The following is a 14352-nucleotide window of genomic DNA, read 5'->3' on the forward strand; positions in this document are numbered from 1 at the left end:
TTAAAGCTCAGGTACCTTTTCTTATTATATGTAGTAACAGAAGTGGGTACGTGTTTATTTTATTTGATTTTTGGTTTGTTTTGCTGCTTGCTGGCCATTAAAAATGAAATGAATGTAGGTTGTAGGAGCCTCCTCAGACACACTGTGAAACTTAAGTAAATTAAATACAGAGCTTTTTCTGTTACCTTTAAAGCCAACATAGTAATGATACATGTTCGCACAACATGTGTTTTCAATACTTGAAAGGTAGCATGGCTTTGCAGTGCCCTGAAAGGACACGCGTGGTAAAACTGACACTATGACTTGCGTGTGACTTGTTTAATGGTTGTTTTGGGGATAAAATCTGTAAAGCTGATTAACAGTTGTGTAGGACCTGACTTTCAGTCCATGCCAAAATGACATTAAAAAAATGTACACGATTCAGTTCTGTTGCCCATCAGTAACATATTCCAGGAGCAGTATACTCCCTGGAGCAGTAACTTCCACTGCTTTTGGCTAGTGACCTTTTAAACGACACCCTAAACCTGTCAGATTTTGCAGGGTGCAGGCGTATTTTCTTTTATTTGAATACTTGTGAGAAAATTCAGTATTTCACAGTTAGCACATATAGTTATGCTAGAAGCTCTGCGGGGCTTTGCTGAGGCACAGCAGCACTCTGAGCTACATGTTATATAGGTGATGTTTAGGAGTTATAACGTTCACCAGTTCTATCTCTGTTAGAGATAAATATAAAGCAGTGCTTGTGTTTTAGTAAAACCTGTGTGACTCTAATGTGACGTCAGTTTGTTAAAGTAAAGAAAAAGTAAACTAAACAAAGGATAATGTTTCTAAACGAGTTTTGCTGTCTCGTCTCCTCAGATTTGGTTCAGCTGTGTCTCCCTTCTGTTACGTATTTCCTCCTTACCCTCTGTGTGTCTCTCCCTGCGTTTTCTTTTCATTTTTTGTTCAACATCCACCTTCATCTCCGTTGTCTGCGTTTGGGTCCACACTTACTTCATTCCACGCCGTCTTCCTCTGCAGACCTGACCCCGCCCCTCCCTGAGCCTGGTTCTGCCAGGAGTTAAAAGAGGTTTTTCTATCCCACTGTCACCAAGTGCTTGCACACAGTCTGTTCAGGTTTTTATGTTTTTTATAAGTACAGTGGTGTCTTTAACTTATATATATATATTTGGGGGGTTTTGTTTGGGGTTTTTTTGTAAGTGATACAAAACCACAATGTCAAAGGCACAGTGACTCATCTGGCTCAAAATCTATCATAACTCAGAGCCCCTGAAACATTCAATGAGACCTTCACCTTGAGCACCTTTTGGCTGAATACCGATTAGGTGGTCATTATGTGTCGGTACCCGAGGAGGAATATTGGTGAAATGGATGTCTCAACCATGGCACGAGTTCATTAGGCTTTCTGCTGGGTGAGCTGAAAATAATCCAACCACAGCCCACTTACATATGCTACTATGTGAATGGGTATGGTAGAATCATGGACCAGTCGAAAGTCTGGACATAACTTCTCATTTAATGTTTTTTCTTTATATTTACTACTTTCTACATTGTAGATACATGCTGAAGACATTAAATATATCAAGCAAGATATATGGAATTATGCTGGAAAGAAAAAAATGGTAACTCTTAAAATGTCTCACATTTCAGATTCCTCAAAGTAGCTGCCCTTTGCTTAGACAGTGGGCTTTGGTCTGAGATCTTTGGTTCCACCCGCCGTGTCTTTATGTGACCCAGAAAAGGTGAATGGATGGTCTCTACAGTCATGGTTCCCACTGTGAAGCATGGAGGAGGAGGTGTGGTGGTGTGTGTGTGTGTGTGTGTGGGGGGGGGGGGGGGGGGGGGCCTTTACTGGTGACACTGTTGGGGATTTATTCAAAATTGAAGGCACACTGAGCCAGCATGGCTACCACAGCATCCTGCAGCCACATGCATCCCATCATTTATTCTTCAACAGGACAATGACCCCAAACACACCTGCAGGCTGTGTCAGGGCTGTTTGACCAAGAAGGAGAGTGATGGAGTGCTGCACCTGATGGCCTGGCCTCCACAGTCACCTGACCTAAACCCAGTGGAGATGGTTTGGGATGGAGCGCAGAGTGAAGGCAAAAGTGCTCAGCATCTCTGGGAACTCCTTCACGACTGTTGGAAAACCATTTCAGATGACGACCTCATGAAGCTCATCGAGAGAATGCCAAGAGTGATCAAAGCAGTAATCAAAGCAAAGGGGGCTGTTACGAAGAATCTAAAATTTAAAACATGTTTTGAATTATTTCACACTTTTGTGTTTACTACACAATCCCATAAATGTTCATTCATAGTTTTGATGCCTTCACTGAGAATCTACAAAGTAAATAGTCATGAAAATAAAGAAAAGAAGGCGTGTCCAAACTTTTCACTGGCAGTGTATTAAAAATAAATATCTCCACAGCGACATCTTTCCCAGGCTTCAACATTTTTTCTTTAGTTCAGCACTACATTAGCAGGTAAAGAAAACTGCTTGGTTAGTGAGCTGCTGCCATAAACTGCATATATCCAATGAATATGAATGCATATCTATTAATTAGTGCTAAGTAACAGGCTAATAAAACCACAAAGTTTCACTTAGTAACACAGACACAGGGAGCAACGTGGAGTATATTTAATCGCAAGGTTAGAATACCTTAAAGGCATGCAGAGAAAGGGAATCCCTCTCCTGTCAGAGAGGAGAAAACATGATGTTATCATGCAAGAACACCTATTTCTGAACAGGTACATCATACACAGCACAATGCCTCAAAAGCTGAAATGATCACCCGGCTAAAATCTAATCTTACCCTCCGTGCTGTGATATGTTTTTACCTATTGTTTCCTGTTGTTAGCTGTAGGGGGACTGTTACTGAGGCTCATTGTGTCTTCCTCTGCATGTCAGGTGTCAGTTACGTCATTCAAAAGATGTGAAGGTAATTGTAGGGAACCACAATGTCAACAAGAATGAATTTACAATGAAATGCACACATGAGCACGATGACATCAGTTCTCAGCGATTGGCTTTCATTTCATAAGTCCACAATAAATCTGTCATGCTCATTGTGATATTATTTTTTTTACTCAGAATTATGCACTCATTGCAGTGAAATCAGCTGGACAGTACTGCGTTTCATTAAGGCGTGCAACTGGACCATGTGGAGAGAATAAGTCAGCCCCATAAAAGTCAGACTTTGGTGAATGGCTGGGAAAGATTTGGGCTCGCATTTTAAAAGGAAAACACTGTGAGTGATAGAGAGGAGTGAAGCTTTACTGCTGTAAAAACTGGAGAGATGACTGGGATTTCATCCAGCCAGTTTTGTTTCTTAGATGGCTTAAACAGCTGAAGTGGGCCAGAACCATTTTGACCGGCCGGGTCCAGACCCAGGACAGGCCAAGATGAGCAAATCCACTCGGTACTGGCCTTAGCTCTCAGCCAGGACACGAGAACTGCTGCATTTCCCTGCTGTCTTGTAATGCAGTCCCCTAATAGCTATATTGTGACTCTCGGCCAGCTAAAGAGTTACAGTCGCTGTATGAGGTCTCAGCTCACTAACCAATGAAATGTCTTTGTGCAAATTTTAACCTCAGAGTTGAATGCTGGCCAGAGACCTGAAAACTTTGGATGCAGGCTATTCAGTAATACAGCCAACACTGAATACTGTACATAGTCTGCATAGCAGTATACCCCTTGTGCACATATCACACAGCTCTACTGCATCTCCAGGCTACTTACCAGAGACTGAAACACAAAGAGATGCTTCAGTATTTACAGGGTGTGAAGAGAAGACTATGTATCCATTTACAATGAGACAGTTTCTGTTGTCAAAGAACATAATTCAGATCAAACTGATGTTATTGTACTCTGCCCTGAAAATCTTAGAAATATGGTATCTAACCAGATTCTTACTCTTATCTTGGCCTCCAGTAACACTGTGAGGAACCGTGGAGTCATGAATCCTCCCTTAGTTATGCTGCAATAGGTGTAGGCTGCTGGGGGATTCCCATGATGCACTGGGTGTGTCTTCTTCACTCACTATGTGTTAATAGACCTCTCTGCATTGAATCATACTTGTTATTAATCTCTGTCTCTCTTCCACAGCATGTCTTTATCCTGTCTTCCAGATGGCCCCGCCCCTCCCTGAGCCTGGTTCTGCTGGAGGTTTCTTCCTGTTAAAAGGGAGTTTTTCCTTCCCACTGTCGCCAAAGTGCTTGCTCATAGGGGGTCATATGATTGTTGGGTTTTTCTCTGTATGTGCTATAATAGGGTCTACCTTACAATATAAAGCCCCTTGAGGCGACTGTTGTTGTGATTTGGCACTGCATAAATAAAACTGAATGTTTTGCTGTGTCGTGTTTGACTTCTAGTTTTCCAGAAAACTATTGTTTGATTGTTTGTTCCAGGTGAGCTGCATCTTATTTTCTCTTTTTCTTTTTTGTTTTAATTTCTGTCCCATGCAGGCTGCTAAAAAAATTAAGACACATGCAACTATGCATCAACAAAAATTAACTGCAGTCATAGCAGATGGCTGACCCTCCGGTTCAGGGAGGGTCTTCTTGTTATTTTTACTTTATTTTTATGTTAAGCACTTTCTCAGCACTTGCTGTTTTTAAAGCACTTTACACATAAAGTTGGTTTGGCTCGAGTGTTAAAAGAGAGTTTTTTTTCCCACTGTCACAAAGTGCTCGTCGCTAGGAGGTTGTCTGATTTTGGGGGTTTTCTCTGTATTATTGTAGTGCCTTTAATTCACAATATAAAGCACCTTGAGGCAACTGTTGTTGTGATTTAGTTTAACTTTTTTAATCACCTGTTTTCCAACGTGGACCTCAGTAAAGCTAAGGCTGACACCCCTGTTCAACCAAAATTTCAGACTCTAAAGCTTTTGGATGTGAAAATGCTAAAATAATATCGTAAAAATGTGAGTAAAAGTATGTTGACCTTGTTTTAAGCAAAGTTCACCAAACTATCAGGTGACAGAAGGATGTTTTACATTGCTATAAAGGCAGTAGGAAAGCAGTTTCCTTGGTGCTGTAAGACTGGTTTCTAAAAAAAATGTGTTGGTCACCTGAATCAACACCCGTCACATAACAAGGTTTGCTAACACTCGCTAACATTAATCATCCACAGCAAGGCCGAGTACAGCTGAGTGTGTGAAGCTAAAAAAAAAAGGTGTGATTTATGAATGATGGTTTCATTTTGAACTATTCCTTGTAGATTTAACTTCTCTTCAGAGGAATCGCTGCAGTCATCGGCTTAAAATAATAAACAATTTAACTCAGAAATGTAAACTTTTAGCTTCTCAGGAGAGGATTGATCCACATAATGTGCGATCTTTTTTTTCCCACAGCTTTCCATAAATGAATATCCAAAATCTCATCATGTCTGAGGTGTAGTGTGACAGGATTAATGACAAGGAGCCTACTGTGTGATGGGAAACAGGTCATGACAATGATACAGAGTATCAGTGAGACCTAGGACTGACAAAGGGAGGGTGAATGACTTTGACCTGGGACTGTGTGTCGGACGATATGGCTGCTGTATAAATGAGCTGTTGATTTATTGCAGCTATTCTCCTTCCTGTGCGCTCTGTTTATCCTGCTTATGATATTTGCTAAGATGGATTCTTCTCGGTCACAGCATGGTCATGAGGATTTGACGGACAGGACAATTTAACCAGACTGTTTAAATCGATGATCTGAGTTAATGAGGACACTGCTGTGGAGGCAAAGACACACACACACAGGGGTGTAAAGCCCAGAGACAGGGGCTTAGACAACCAGCAGTGCTGGTTTGGCTGATGTGTATTTTGTGAGGTGCCTGTGAAGATGAACAGTACAGCAGACCGTGTAGTTCAGCTGAGCACTCAGCCCAAAAATATCCGGACATCTTTGCGAGCGAGGAACGAGGCCTGCTTACTCTCATGCTCAGTGCCTCGGTTCATTTTTCTCATAAACTTTAAACTACAATAATAACCTGCAAACTCTCAAAACTAAAATCCATGCACCTGTGCACAGGCACGCACACTCACACTGCAGATCTGCCTTCCATAGTGGCACAAATGTCCCGTCTCGGCCTCAATGAAGTGTCATTCCCAGAAGTGTTGAGGCCTGCTGACACCTGTGGAGCTAATAGTCTGCAGAGGACCACAAGAAGCTTAAAGGACTGAGAAAAAGGAAACTGGTTTATGTAAAGCTGCAAACAGAGAGGACACGGCAACAACTATGAAATGTCCAGCCGGTGATTCTGAAAGAGGAGCAATTTCCATGAGTAATAAGTGAAAATATATTGATCTGCTTCAAAGAACCACGGGGAGATGTGAATTAAAGGCACTCAGTTTGCTTCAAAGCCTTTAAGTTACTGTTTTCCGGCTCTTAATGTGAACAAATTGATACATTACCTGAAGCAGGGACAAAAATGATGTGGTAATACCACCACACAGGCTGCACTTTACTCAGTTAAGTGCATAATGAGGTAAAGGAAAGCAGAAGGGTTTATTTCATTACAAAAGGGCTTACGTCAAGCACTGACTGCACTGCACAACCACATGTGGGAGAGGTGTGTGTGTGTGTGTGTGTGTCTCTGTCTGTCTGTCTCTATACACTGAAATGAATTCAAATACACAGCCAATTGGAAAATGACTGAAAAACTGGGTTTTGCTGTTAAGGCTGTGGATGCCTTTAGTTTGGCATGGAATGAAAAAAAAAAAGAATCTAAATGAGTTGTGTGTTTCAAATAACTACCAGTTTGTTTAGGACTGGTCACACAAGATCAGCTCAGGAGCAGACAGTTTCATGCAAAAGGAAGAATCAGAAAGAATTCGCAGAAATTTGACCTACAAAGAACATTTTTTGCTCAGAGCAAAAAAAGGGGGAAAAGGCACAGTACACCCCAGGAATTATTCCTGCTAAAAGTGGCAACACTAGCTACTGATGCCATGGGTGTACTTTTGCACAGAAGAACATTACATCTATAGATACAGTTTGTCGAGTGAATCATTGAAAAATCACATTTTCTTTGTGGTGTTATCATGTATCACCATGCAGACGTAGTTCAAATTTAAAAGGAAAAAAACAAGTTGAATTCCATTTGAGAATGAGCTGCTCGTCTGAGATGTCTGCAAGAGTAAAACAAGGTTTAAATAATGATTCATGGCCCTGAAAGCAATATATTAATAACTAATTAATAACTAACTAATGAGGAATACAAAGTGCAGCTAAAGAACCAGTCAGAAGCACAAGGTGATAAAATGGCACGCAGCCATATGTGAAATATTTCACGTGGGATGTTTTCTAGACAACAAGTGCAAAAGATTAAAAGGCCATACCTGCCAGGTTAATGTGCTTTTGCATGTTAAAGGAGGAAGAACTCATTTCCCTGGCATTACATTATGAAGCAGTGTTGTACTAACCATAAACATATCAACATGCTACATAATGCGATGTATTAAAGAGGCCCAACCATGCTCCTCAAACTTCACATTATTAGGCCGCTTACTGATAATGACCAGACCATGTCTGCAGTGAAACGTGTAAATAACTGCATGAAGATTCCACAGTAATTTTGGGAAAAGCCCACCTAGGGAGGGATTTGCCTCCCTGCTAGTAAAGATAAGTCAGGTTGACTTGTATTGAAATAAACATTTGATCGTAGCAGCATAACGCTCCCAGGATTCTTGTCCAACCTCAGGTCTGATGAGTGTGATATGAAAGCACAAATAATAGTCTCCCAAAGTTATAGTAATGATAGTTTAAATGTTGGCAGTCTACAGTGTTGCGAGGCATCTGCACAGGACGTAGCAGTGATGCATCAACACAGATTGGAATGTCTATGGAAGCGGGCAGGTGGAGACTTGAGGCTTTTATTATATTAATTCATGCAGTAAAAATATTTTCCCATTCTTAATGCAGCCATTCCCACCAAATAATTACACGGAACAAATTTATGGCATTTACTTTTTGGATTTTTGGCATGCTAATGAGCCAGACCAGACCACTTGTTGCTCACAAAGCGCACCGGTACTGAACATACAAACAGTAAAATAATCCTATTTTACCTCAGACACACAGCTAGACGCTGCTCTGGGTCAGCCGTCCCTGAAATGATTTCTCTGCCTCCAACTCTGCTAATAAGAGCTCAAACTGCCCCCCCGACATCCTGAAATATGGACAAAAGCGGCTGCAATACAAAACACCCTTTTTTGCAATTTTCTTGCAAAATCACAAGAAGCTCGGTCTGTATATACATTATACAACAAAGTCACATCTGGAAAATTTGGGAATTTCTGTTGGGTTTTTTTACCCATCGAGCTCCGTGTGTAGAGACCTTTAAATTTACTGTCACTCTGAGGCAACTAGCAGTGGGAGTGAAGGAAACCCACTGACCTCTACATGCTGGTGTGGTAAATAATTATACCGTCAGCACCTACACGGGTATTTTGGTAAACAGCTTTGGCTGTGCATGTTGGCCTTTTGTCTACATGTGAACTGTGTTTGAGGTCACTGAAAGCAGAGAAAAACACCTCCAGGGAGAAAATGTTCAAAAACTCAGTTCTGGTGCTTAGATGTGGACGAGGAAAACCAAGATTGTGTCAGTCAGTTTATGCCCACTAGTGTCCAGTGTCAGCTGCAAAGGGATTATTACAAATCGCTTCATGGGGATTTTGATGGATGGACAATCTTTGGAATCTCTTAGCATTCCCATGTTAGCTCAGGGCAGTTGTGCAACTGGAAAGTTGGTGGCTCCAGTTTCCCCAAACACTTCCATTGAAGTGTGAATGCTTCTGTGTGTGAATGAGATGCTTGAGACAGAATTACTGGTGTTTCTACTTTTGATAGGAAATATTCCAAACAAATGCAAACAGACGACTCTTAAATGGGATACATACACCCATGCCATTGGACCGCAAGTCTTTAATAACGCCCCCAAAAAATCTCCATACAAAAGTATATGTACATGGTCACTTACTGAACTGTATGGTTATGGAAATGCTCTAATATGGTTCACCTTTTAGTTTTAAATACAATAAATCCCAACAATCAGCAAACACGGTACTGCATCGGAAACACGACGTGCGCCGCCAGTGGAAAGTCCATCTTCATCAAGGCCAGCGGTGCAAAGCAGCTGTCCAAGTCTGGACCCGGATACTGGTTATGACATCAGTCTACTACATTTGACAACATTCATGAGTGAATTCAAACTAAATATTGATTTCTTTGCACACACAGTTGCTGAGAGACATAAATAATGCAAAAACTGAATACCAGTGCAAGAAAGCATTGGGAGCAGGCAGACGCTGAATCACAGACGGTGGGATTGAGACACTCGTTATTAACAGTTAGAAGTAAGCCTGAGTGACATTCCAACAGACGATGGACACGCAATGACAGGTTTTGGTCTACTGAATGTAAGAATCAGCGGACATGTCATTAAATTTATGCCGATGTGGTACGATAAACTTAAAAGGTAAAAGCTGAGAAAAAAAAGACACCGTATCCCTGCCAAGATCTGAGAGCTTCAACCTGCCACTCTTAAGATCCTCATTTAAGACCTGAAGGAGAAACTCGAGCCCGTGAGGAGAATGACGAGTGGGTCGGCCTGTCGAAGCCGAGGAGATGCAGCGTGTCACAGTTAACAAGTCTCTGACTGGGCTACGGGTTCCAGCTCCCACCTCGCTCTGTGGTAGCAGAATACTGCCGTGTCCTCGGGGTCATTGGTGGGATTACTCCAACTGTGATTGTGTGACTATGGTGAAATGCTGATGTGAGGTGTGTGCACAATCACACACTTACTTCCAAGTACTCCCTCCTGCAAGTGCCCACTGTCATACACCCTGAATGAAGGCTCGGGAAGCATTTTAACATTTGCTTGTACAGTCAAAGGTGGAATTACTGGGACATCCGACTCTCAAAAAGAAAAACCGCACTAATTCAAAAGACTAGCAGAGTGATCAGGAGGGAGCTGTGGAGGTACTGAGCTGCACTCTGGCTGTGGATCTAAAACGAGGCAAGGTCAAGGCTGAGCGCTATTTTACTGTAATGGTCCCGTTTACTGGAACAACAGAGGGGGGATTACTTAAACTGAGGCTAAATCCTTCTGTGAATCTAAAAGGTCTTAACACTGTTTTCAATCTGTTTGGAAAATATATTAAAGTTTGCATGAACAGTAAGAGCACTGCTTGTTGTCCCAGTACTTGCACTTTCAACTGCTTCTTATTTAAAGGTTTATTATGGAAATGTTTACAATAAGTGCAAATTGGTTGTTTTTCCAGAAGAGCTCCTACGATGTTTTTATGCTATGGTTAAGGAGCGAGCGCCACACATATCCTCCAAGTCTCGCATGCCCTGCCTCACATTTTTTCCAAAAGCATCTGTGCAAGTTTCCTGCCTTCGTCTCTCCTCGGGTCCTCTGCCTTACTTCTCAGAGTTCTTGCGTGGCCGACGAAAACTGGACATGTTCTCATTCAGTGCATAGATTCGCCTGGAAAACTCCTCGAAGCCAGCCATGTCCAGCTCTCCCAGCACTTGTTCATCACACTCCACAGCTACGGCGTGGTCTACGGGGATGCAACGGTAGTCATCCAGCCGGGCTTCATCTGCTAATCCCAACCCCATCCCCAGACCTAAACCAGTGGCCTCTGTGCCCATGATCTCCTCAGCTTGTTCCACTGAGCAGCGCAGCTCTGGGATCAGGCTGATGGGCGCCTGTTCTAATACTAAAGAGCCATTCATGGCACCTGTGTGCTGGGCAGCGGGCATCGTTTCTTCATCAGTGTCCTGCACTGCAGAAGAGTTTGGTGCCATTGAGCTGCTGGATGGGTTCTCCCCCATCTCATCACTCTTGTTCTCTTTATGTCTTTCGCTCTCTCGTTCAGCAGTTTTACGTCCTTCTGCCTCCACCGCTGTGCCTCTAGCCTCCTGCTTCTCTTCCTTCTGCTCTTCCTCCACATTGGTTTCTGTATTTGTGGAGAGGTCAAGTGGGGCCTTGCTTGGATCAAGGGAGGATGACAGGTGTGTGGGTGATGGTGATGGTGACGGTGAAGGCGAAGGCGGTGCCAGGCCAACCTGGGACTTTCCCTCACTGATGGCTGTATTGTAGCTGGGTGGAGGTGTTGTTGGCTTGTATTTAAGCTCTGCTTCAGCCTCTGAACTCGCTCTGTTCCTCAGGCCTCGGTCTGGGGAGCTGGTGTGGCAGGGATAGGCCAGCTCGGAAGCTGCAGACACACCAAGCTGAGACTTGGTGGGCACTGGGATGGAGCTAGAGACATGATGTTGGTCACTGTAAGGAGTAAAGAGAGATATCGAATAAGCAAAGACATTTAAAAAGCTACAATAACAAAGTGCCTCTCTATATAACGGTACCAAATTTAAGATAAAATATAGAGCTGTGCTCAGATTTTTACATGCACTCATCATTGGTGTGAATGTCATGGTAACGATTTCTTTGAACGGATCTTTTTCCAGGGAGGAATAATTGTACACTGTACACCTTTAATGACAACAACTGCTTGACTTTGGATTCATTTTCTCTGATCCACACACGGTCAAAAGTACACAGGCCTACACATACACTCACTCAAATCTTTTTAGCACTTGTGCTGGAGGTTCAAGCATTTAACCAAAGCTAATTTAACCAATACCAAGGCCTCTCAACCCGTTTTTAGTGATCATGACTGATTTGCAGTTTCTCCTTGCCAGCAAGCATCAAAGGGATTTGTTTGACAGCACGTGGATTGACCAAGATCAGGAGATCTAAGAAGAATGAATGATTTGCACAAGTTTCTAAACAACTGCTGATTCCAAGATCATTAGATCAAATAACTGCATGCAAGTACATGTTAATTGGATGTGTCACCACTTTTCTATGCTGTGGAAGAAACTGTCACCTTCAGATAAGTGAAAAAGGCCAACATTAAGCTTGTTGGAGGGCCTGACCTCGTTGAAAAATTGCAGCCTATTTTTTCAAGCCTGTTGTAGGAAACCTGGAAAAAGAATGACCATGACTATATGTACTGTAAACCTCTGGCCACATTTATAGTAAGCAGGGCATTTTAGAGTGAAGTTGCATAAATGTGATATTGTCAATGAAAACGTCTGCAGGCCATCAACTAACAACACACAATTTTGTTAACATATATGCAGTCAGGTCAATTCAACAATGACCGGTGCAATCTCCCAAAGCAGAGGATTATGAATGAGCTGACCTGATGATGAAGTGAGCAATCTAATGCCACAAGTAAAGCATATAGTTATGGAAGAATCAAATGACACCACAACTTTCAGTCCTGAACTTTTATCATTGCTCCTCTTTAATAAATCCAAACAGTATTTTTCAATGTCAAAAGACGGTTTTACACTGACACAGTTTGTTAAAATCTGTTATAACATATTGTTCGTATTTGTAACAGATCAAAGATCAATTCTGCAGCCAACAGAAGAAAGTGGGAAATCCTAAGAAGACTTTCCCCTGGTCCAGGAGAGCAGCAGCTGCAGCTCTTTGTAGATCACGTCTCCTCACACCATTCAGAAAACATTTGTGCAGTCTGTGAGAGCACTATACATTCAACTTCTGCTTGCTGGAAAAAGCACAGCAGGCGCCGACCCAAGTATGTCAGACATTTTCTTCCATCACAGATAACAGTCTTCGGATCGCCCCGCCCATGAACTGGAGCCATCAATCTATTTAAACAGGCGCCTCGCCGCTTCTTCCGATAGCCAAGGCCACGTATACTCTGCTTAAAATGACCATTCTGGTGCAGAAAAGCCGGGGTTAAAGCTGAAGCAGGGCCTTCCTGTGAATCGAGGGCAAATCTCTGATCAGTCAGACATGCAGTCGTAACAGACGTCCTTATTAAAGTTTTCCTGTTGCTGACACTCACCGAGGAAGTCTTCTTTGTAACATTTGACATCAGTAATGACAGCACTGGCTGACACGTGCGTTACCCAAAAGTCTGATGGACAGTTTCACCACCAAACCCATGACAGCTTGTAAAAAGGACCTTGGGTCTGACCCTCTCAGGCACCCTGCCAGGGTGGTCCTGACAGGGTTCACGGGCAGGACACCTCGCTAAGCAGAGTGGAGAAGCTCGTCTAGTTTTAAGAGAAACGTGTCAAACTTCAAAGTGCCTGTGATGCAGTAAATGAGAAACATTCACAGTCTGAAGCTCCAGTATGAAACTGCTTATTGTAACAACCTGGAGATACTGTCCCTCATGGCTCACATTTAAGCTAATTGGAGGCTTACGTGGAGATGTACACGTTGGATCGTTGAACAAGGCCAGGTTTAGAAAACAATAAAGGGAAGAGGTAATGACGTTATCCACTGAAAGAGTTCCTCCCAAGTGTGGTCTGCAGGAGCTAGGCTCTGCTTTACTTGGCAGTACAGGTCAACCAAAACACATCATCTGCTACAACTGCTCTCCTCCAACAGGCACATGGTCAGTCCTGAGGCAAAGCGTATTTGGGCAAATTGGAAACAATGTGCTCTTTACCACCTAATTTTCTGGAAACATCAATAAGAAGAAGGAACAGAGCGAGAAGCTGAATGATTTGCCATCTCAAACACTTATCTGTAACTTTCCAAATGGAACCATCATGGCCTTCTTGGAAGCCAGTTCAAAAAAAGATTCAAAACCTGAACCAGTGGAAACACATAAAGACAGATGCCGTGAGAAGTCATTTTCCATTTAAGTAATTGGAAAATGTTGTTCAGACTGAATTGTAATGCACATTTGGAAAATGAAGAAGACTGAGTAAAAATCTGAAGATTTCCGCGCATCATTTATATAAAGCTAGTAAACGATTACTATGTTTTCTAGTTTGACCGATTGATGTCTGTTCGGCAGTGGCTGATTAGAAGCCTCTGACTTTAATTAGTATCGCTTATTTTCTTCCACTCCTCCCTCCAGCTGGCTCACCATTTAACCTGCCTGCTCCGATTTCATCTATGCCAGAGAACAATGCATTATTGACACTGGCATAAAATCACACGGTCACCATACAGTCTTTTACAGAATGAGGAATTTTGTATTTGGACCGTGTTACTTTGTTCCACTCAGTTTCAAGGTTAGGCTCCTATTACTGTCATTACTTGTGTCAAATTGTGCGGCAGAGTATTAGCAACAGAGGAGACTGGGTGTGTCGGGGAGGAAGCCAGCCAAGAGAACCTACGAGCAGGAATACATTTTTCTTTTCGTGAAACATTTTAACTGTTATAGCTATTTCGTGCTATTTAATACTGGCAATTAGGTTAAATATGTATGACCATATGTGAGAATGTGTGTCGATTAATCATGCCATGAAAACACTTCCTAAAGTTGTCTGGAAAAGCCGGAACTTAAAGTGGTCATA

General features: G+C 42.4%; 1 protein-coding gene across 1 annotated transcript in view; it reads right to left on the reverse strand.

The window, feature by feature from the left end:
• Window positions 1-8194: 8194 nt before the first annotated feature.
• uvrag (UV radiation resistance associated gene) overlaps window positions 8195-14352 on the reverse strand; it is a 95600-nt gene continuing 89442 nt past the window's right edge. The window contains exon 15 of the mRNA XM_063487353.1: window positions 8195-11281. Coding sequence (XP_063343423.1) covers window positions 10417-11281 — 865 coding nt within the window. The 3' untranslated portion in view covers window positions 8195-10416. The remainder of the gene's footprint in view (window positions 11282-14352) is intronic.

Source organism: Pelmatolapia mariae, linkage group LG10_11, assembly GCF_036321145.2.
Source record: "Pelmatolapia mariae isolate MD_Pm_ZW linkage group LG10_11, Pm_UMD_F_2, whole genome shotgun sequence".
In the NCBI taxonomy this organism is placed as follows: Eukaryota; Metazoa; Chordata; class Actinopteri; order Cichliformes; family Cichlidae; genus Pelmatolapia; species Pelmatolapia mariae.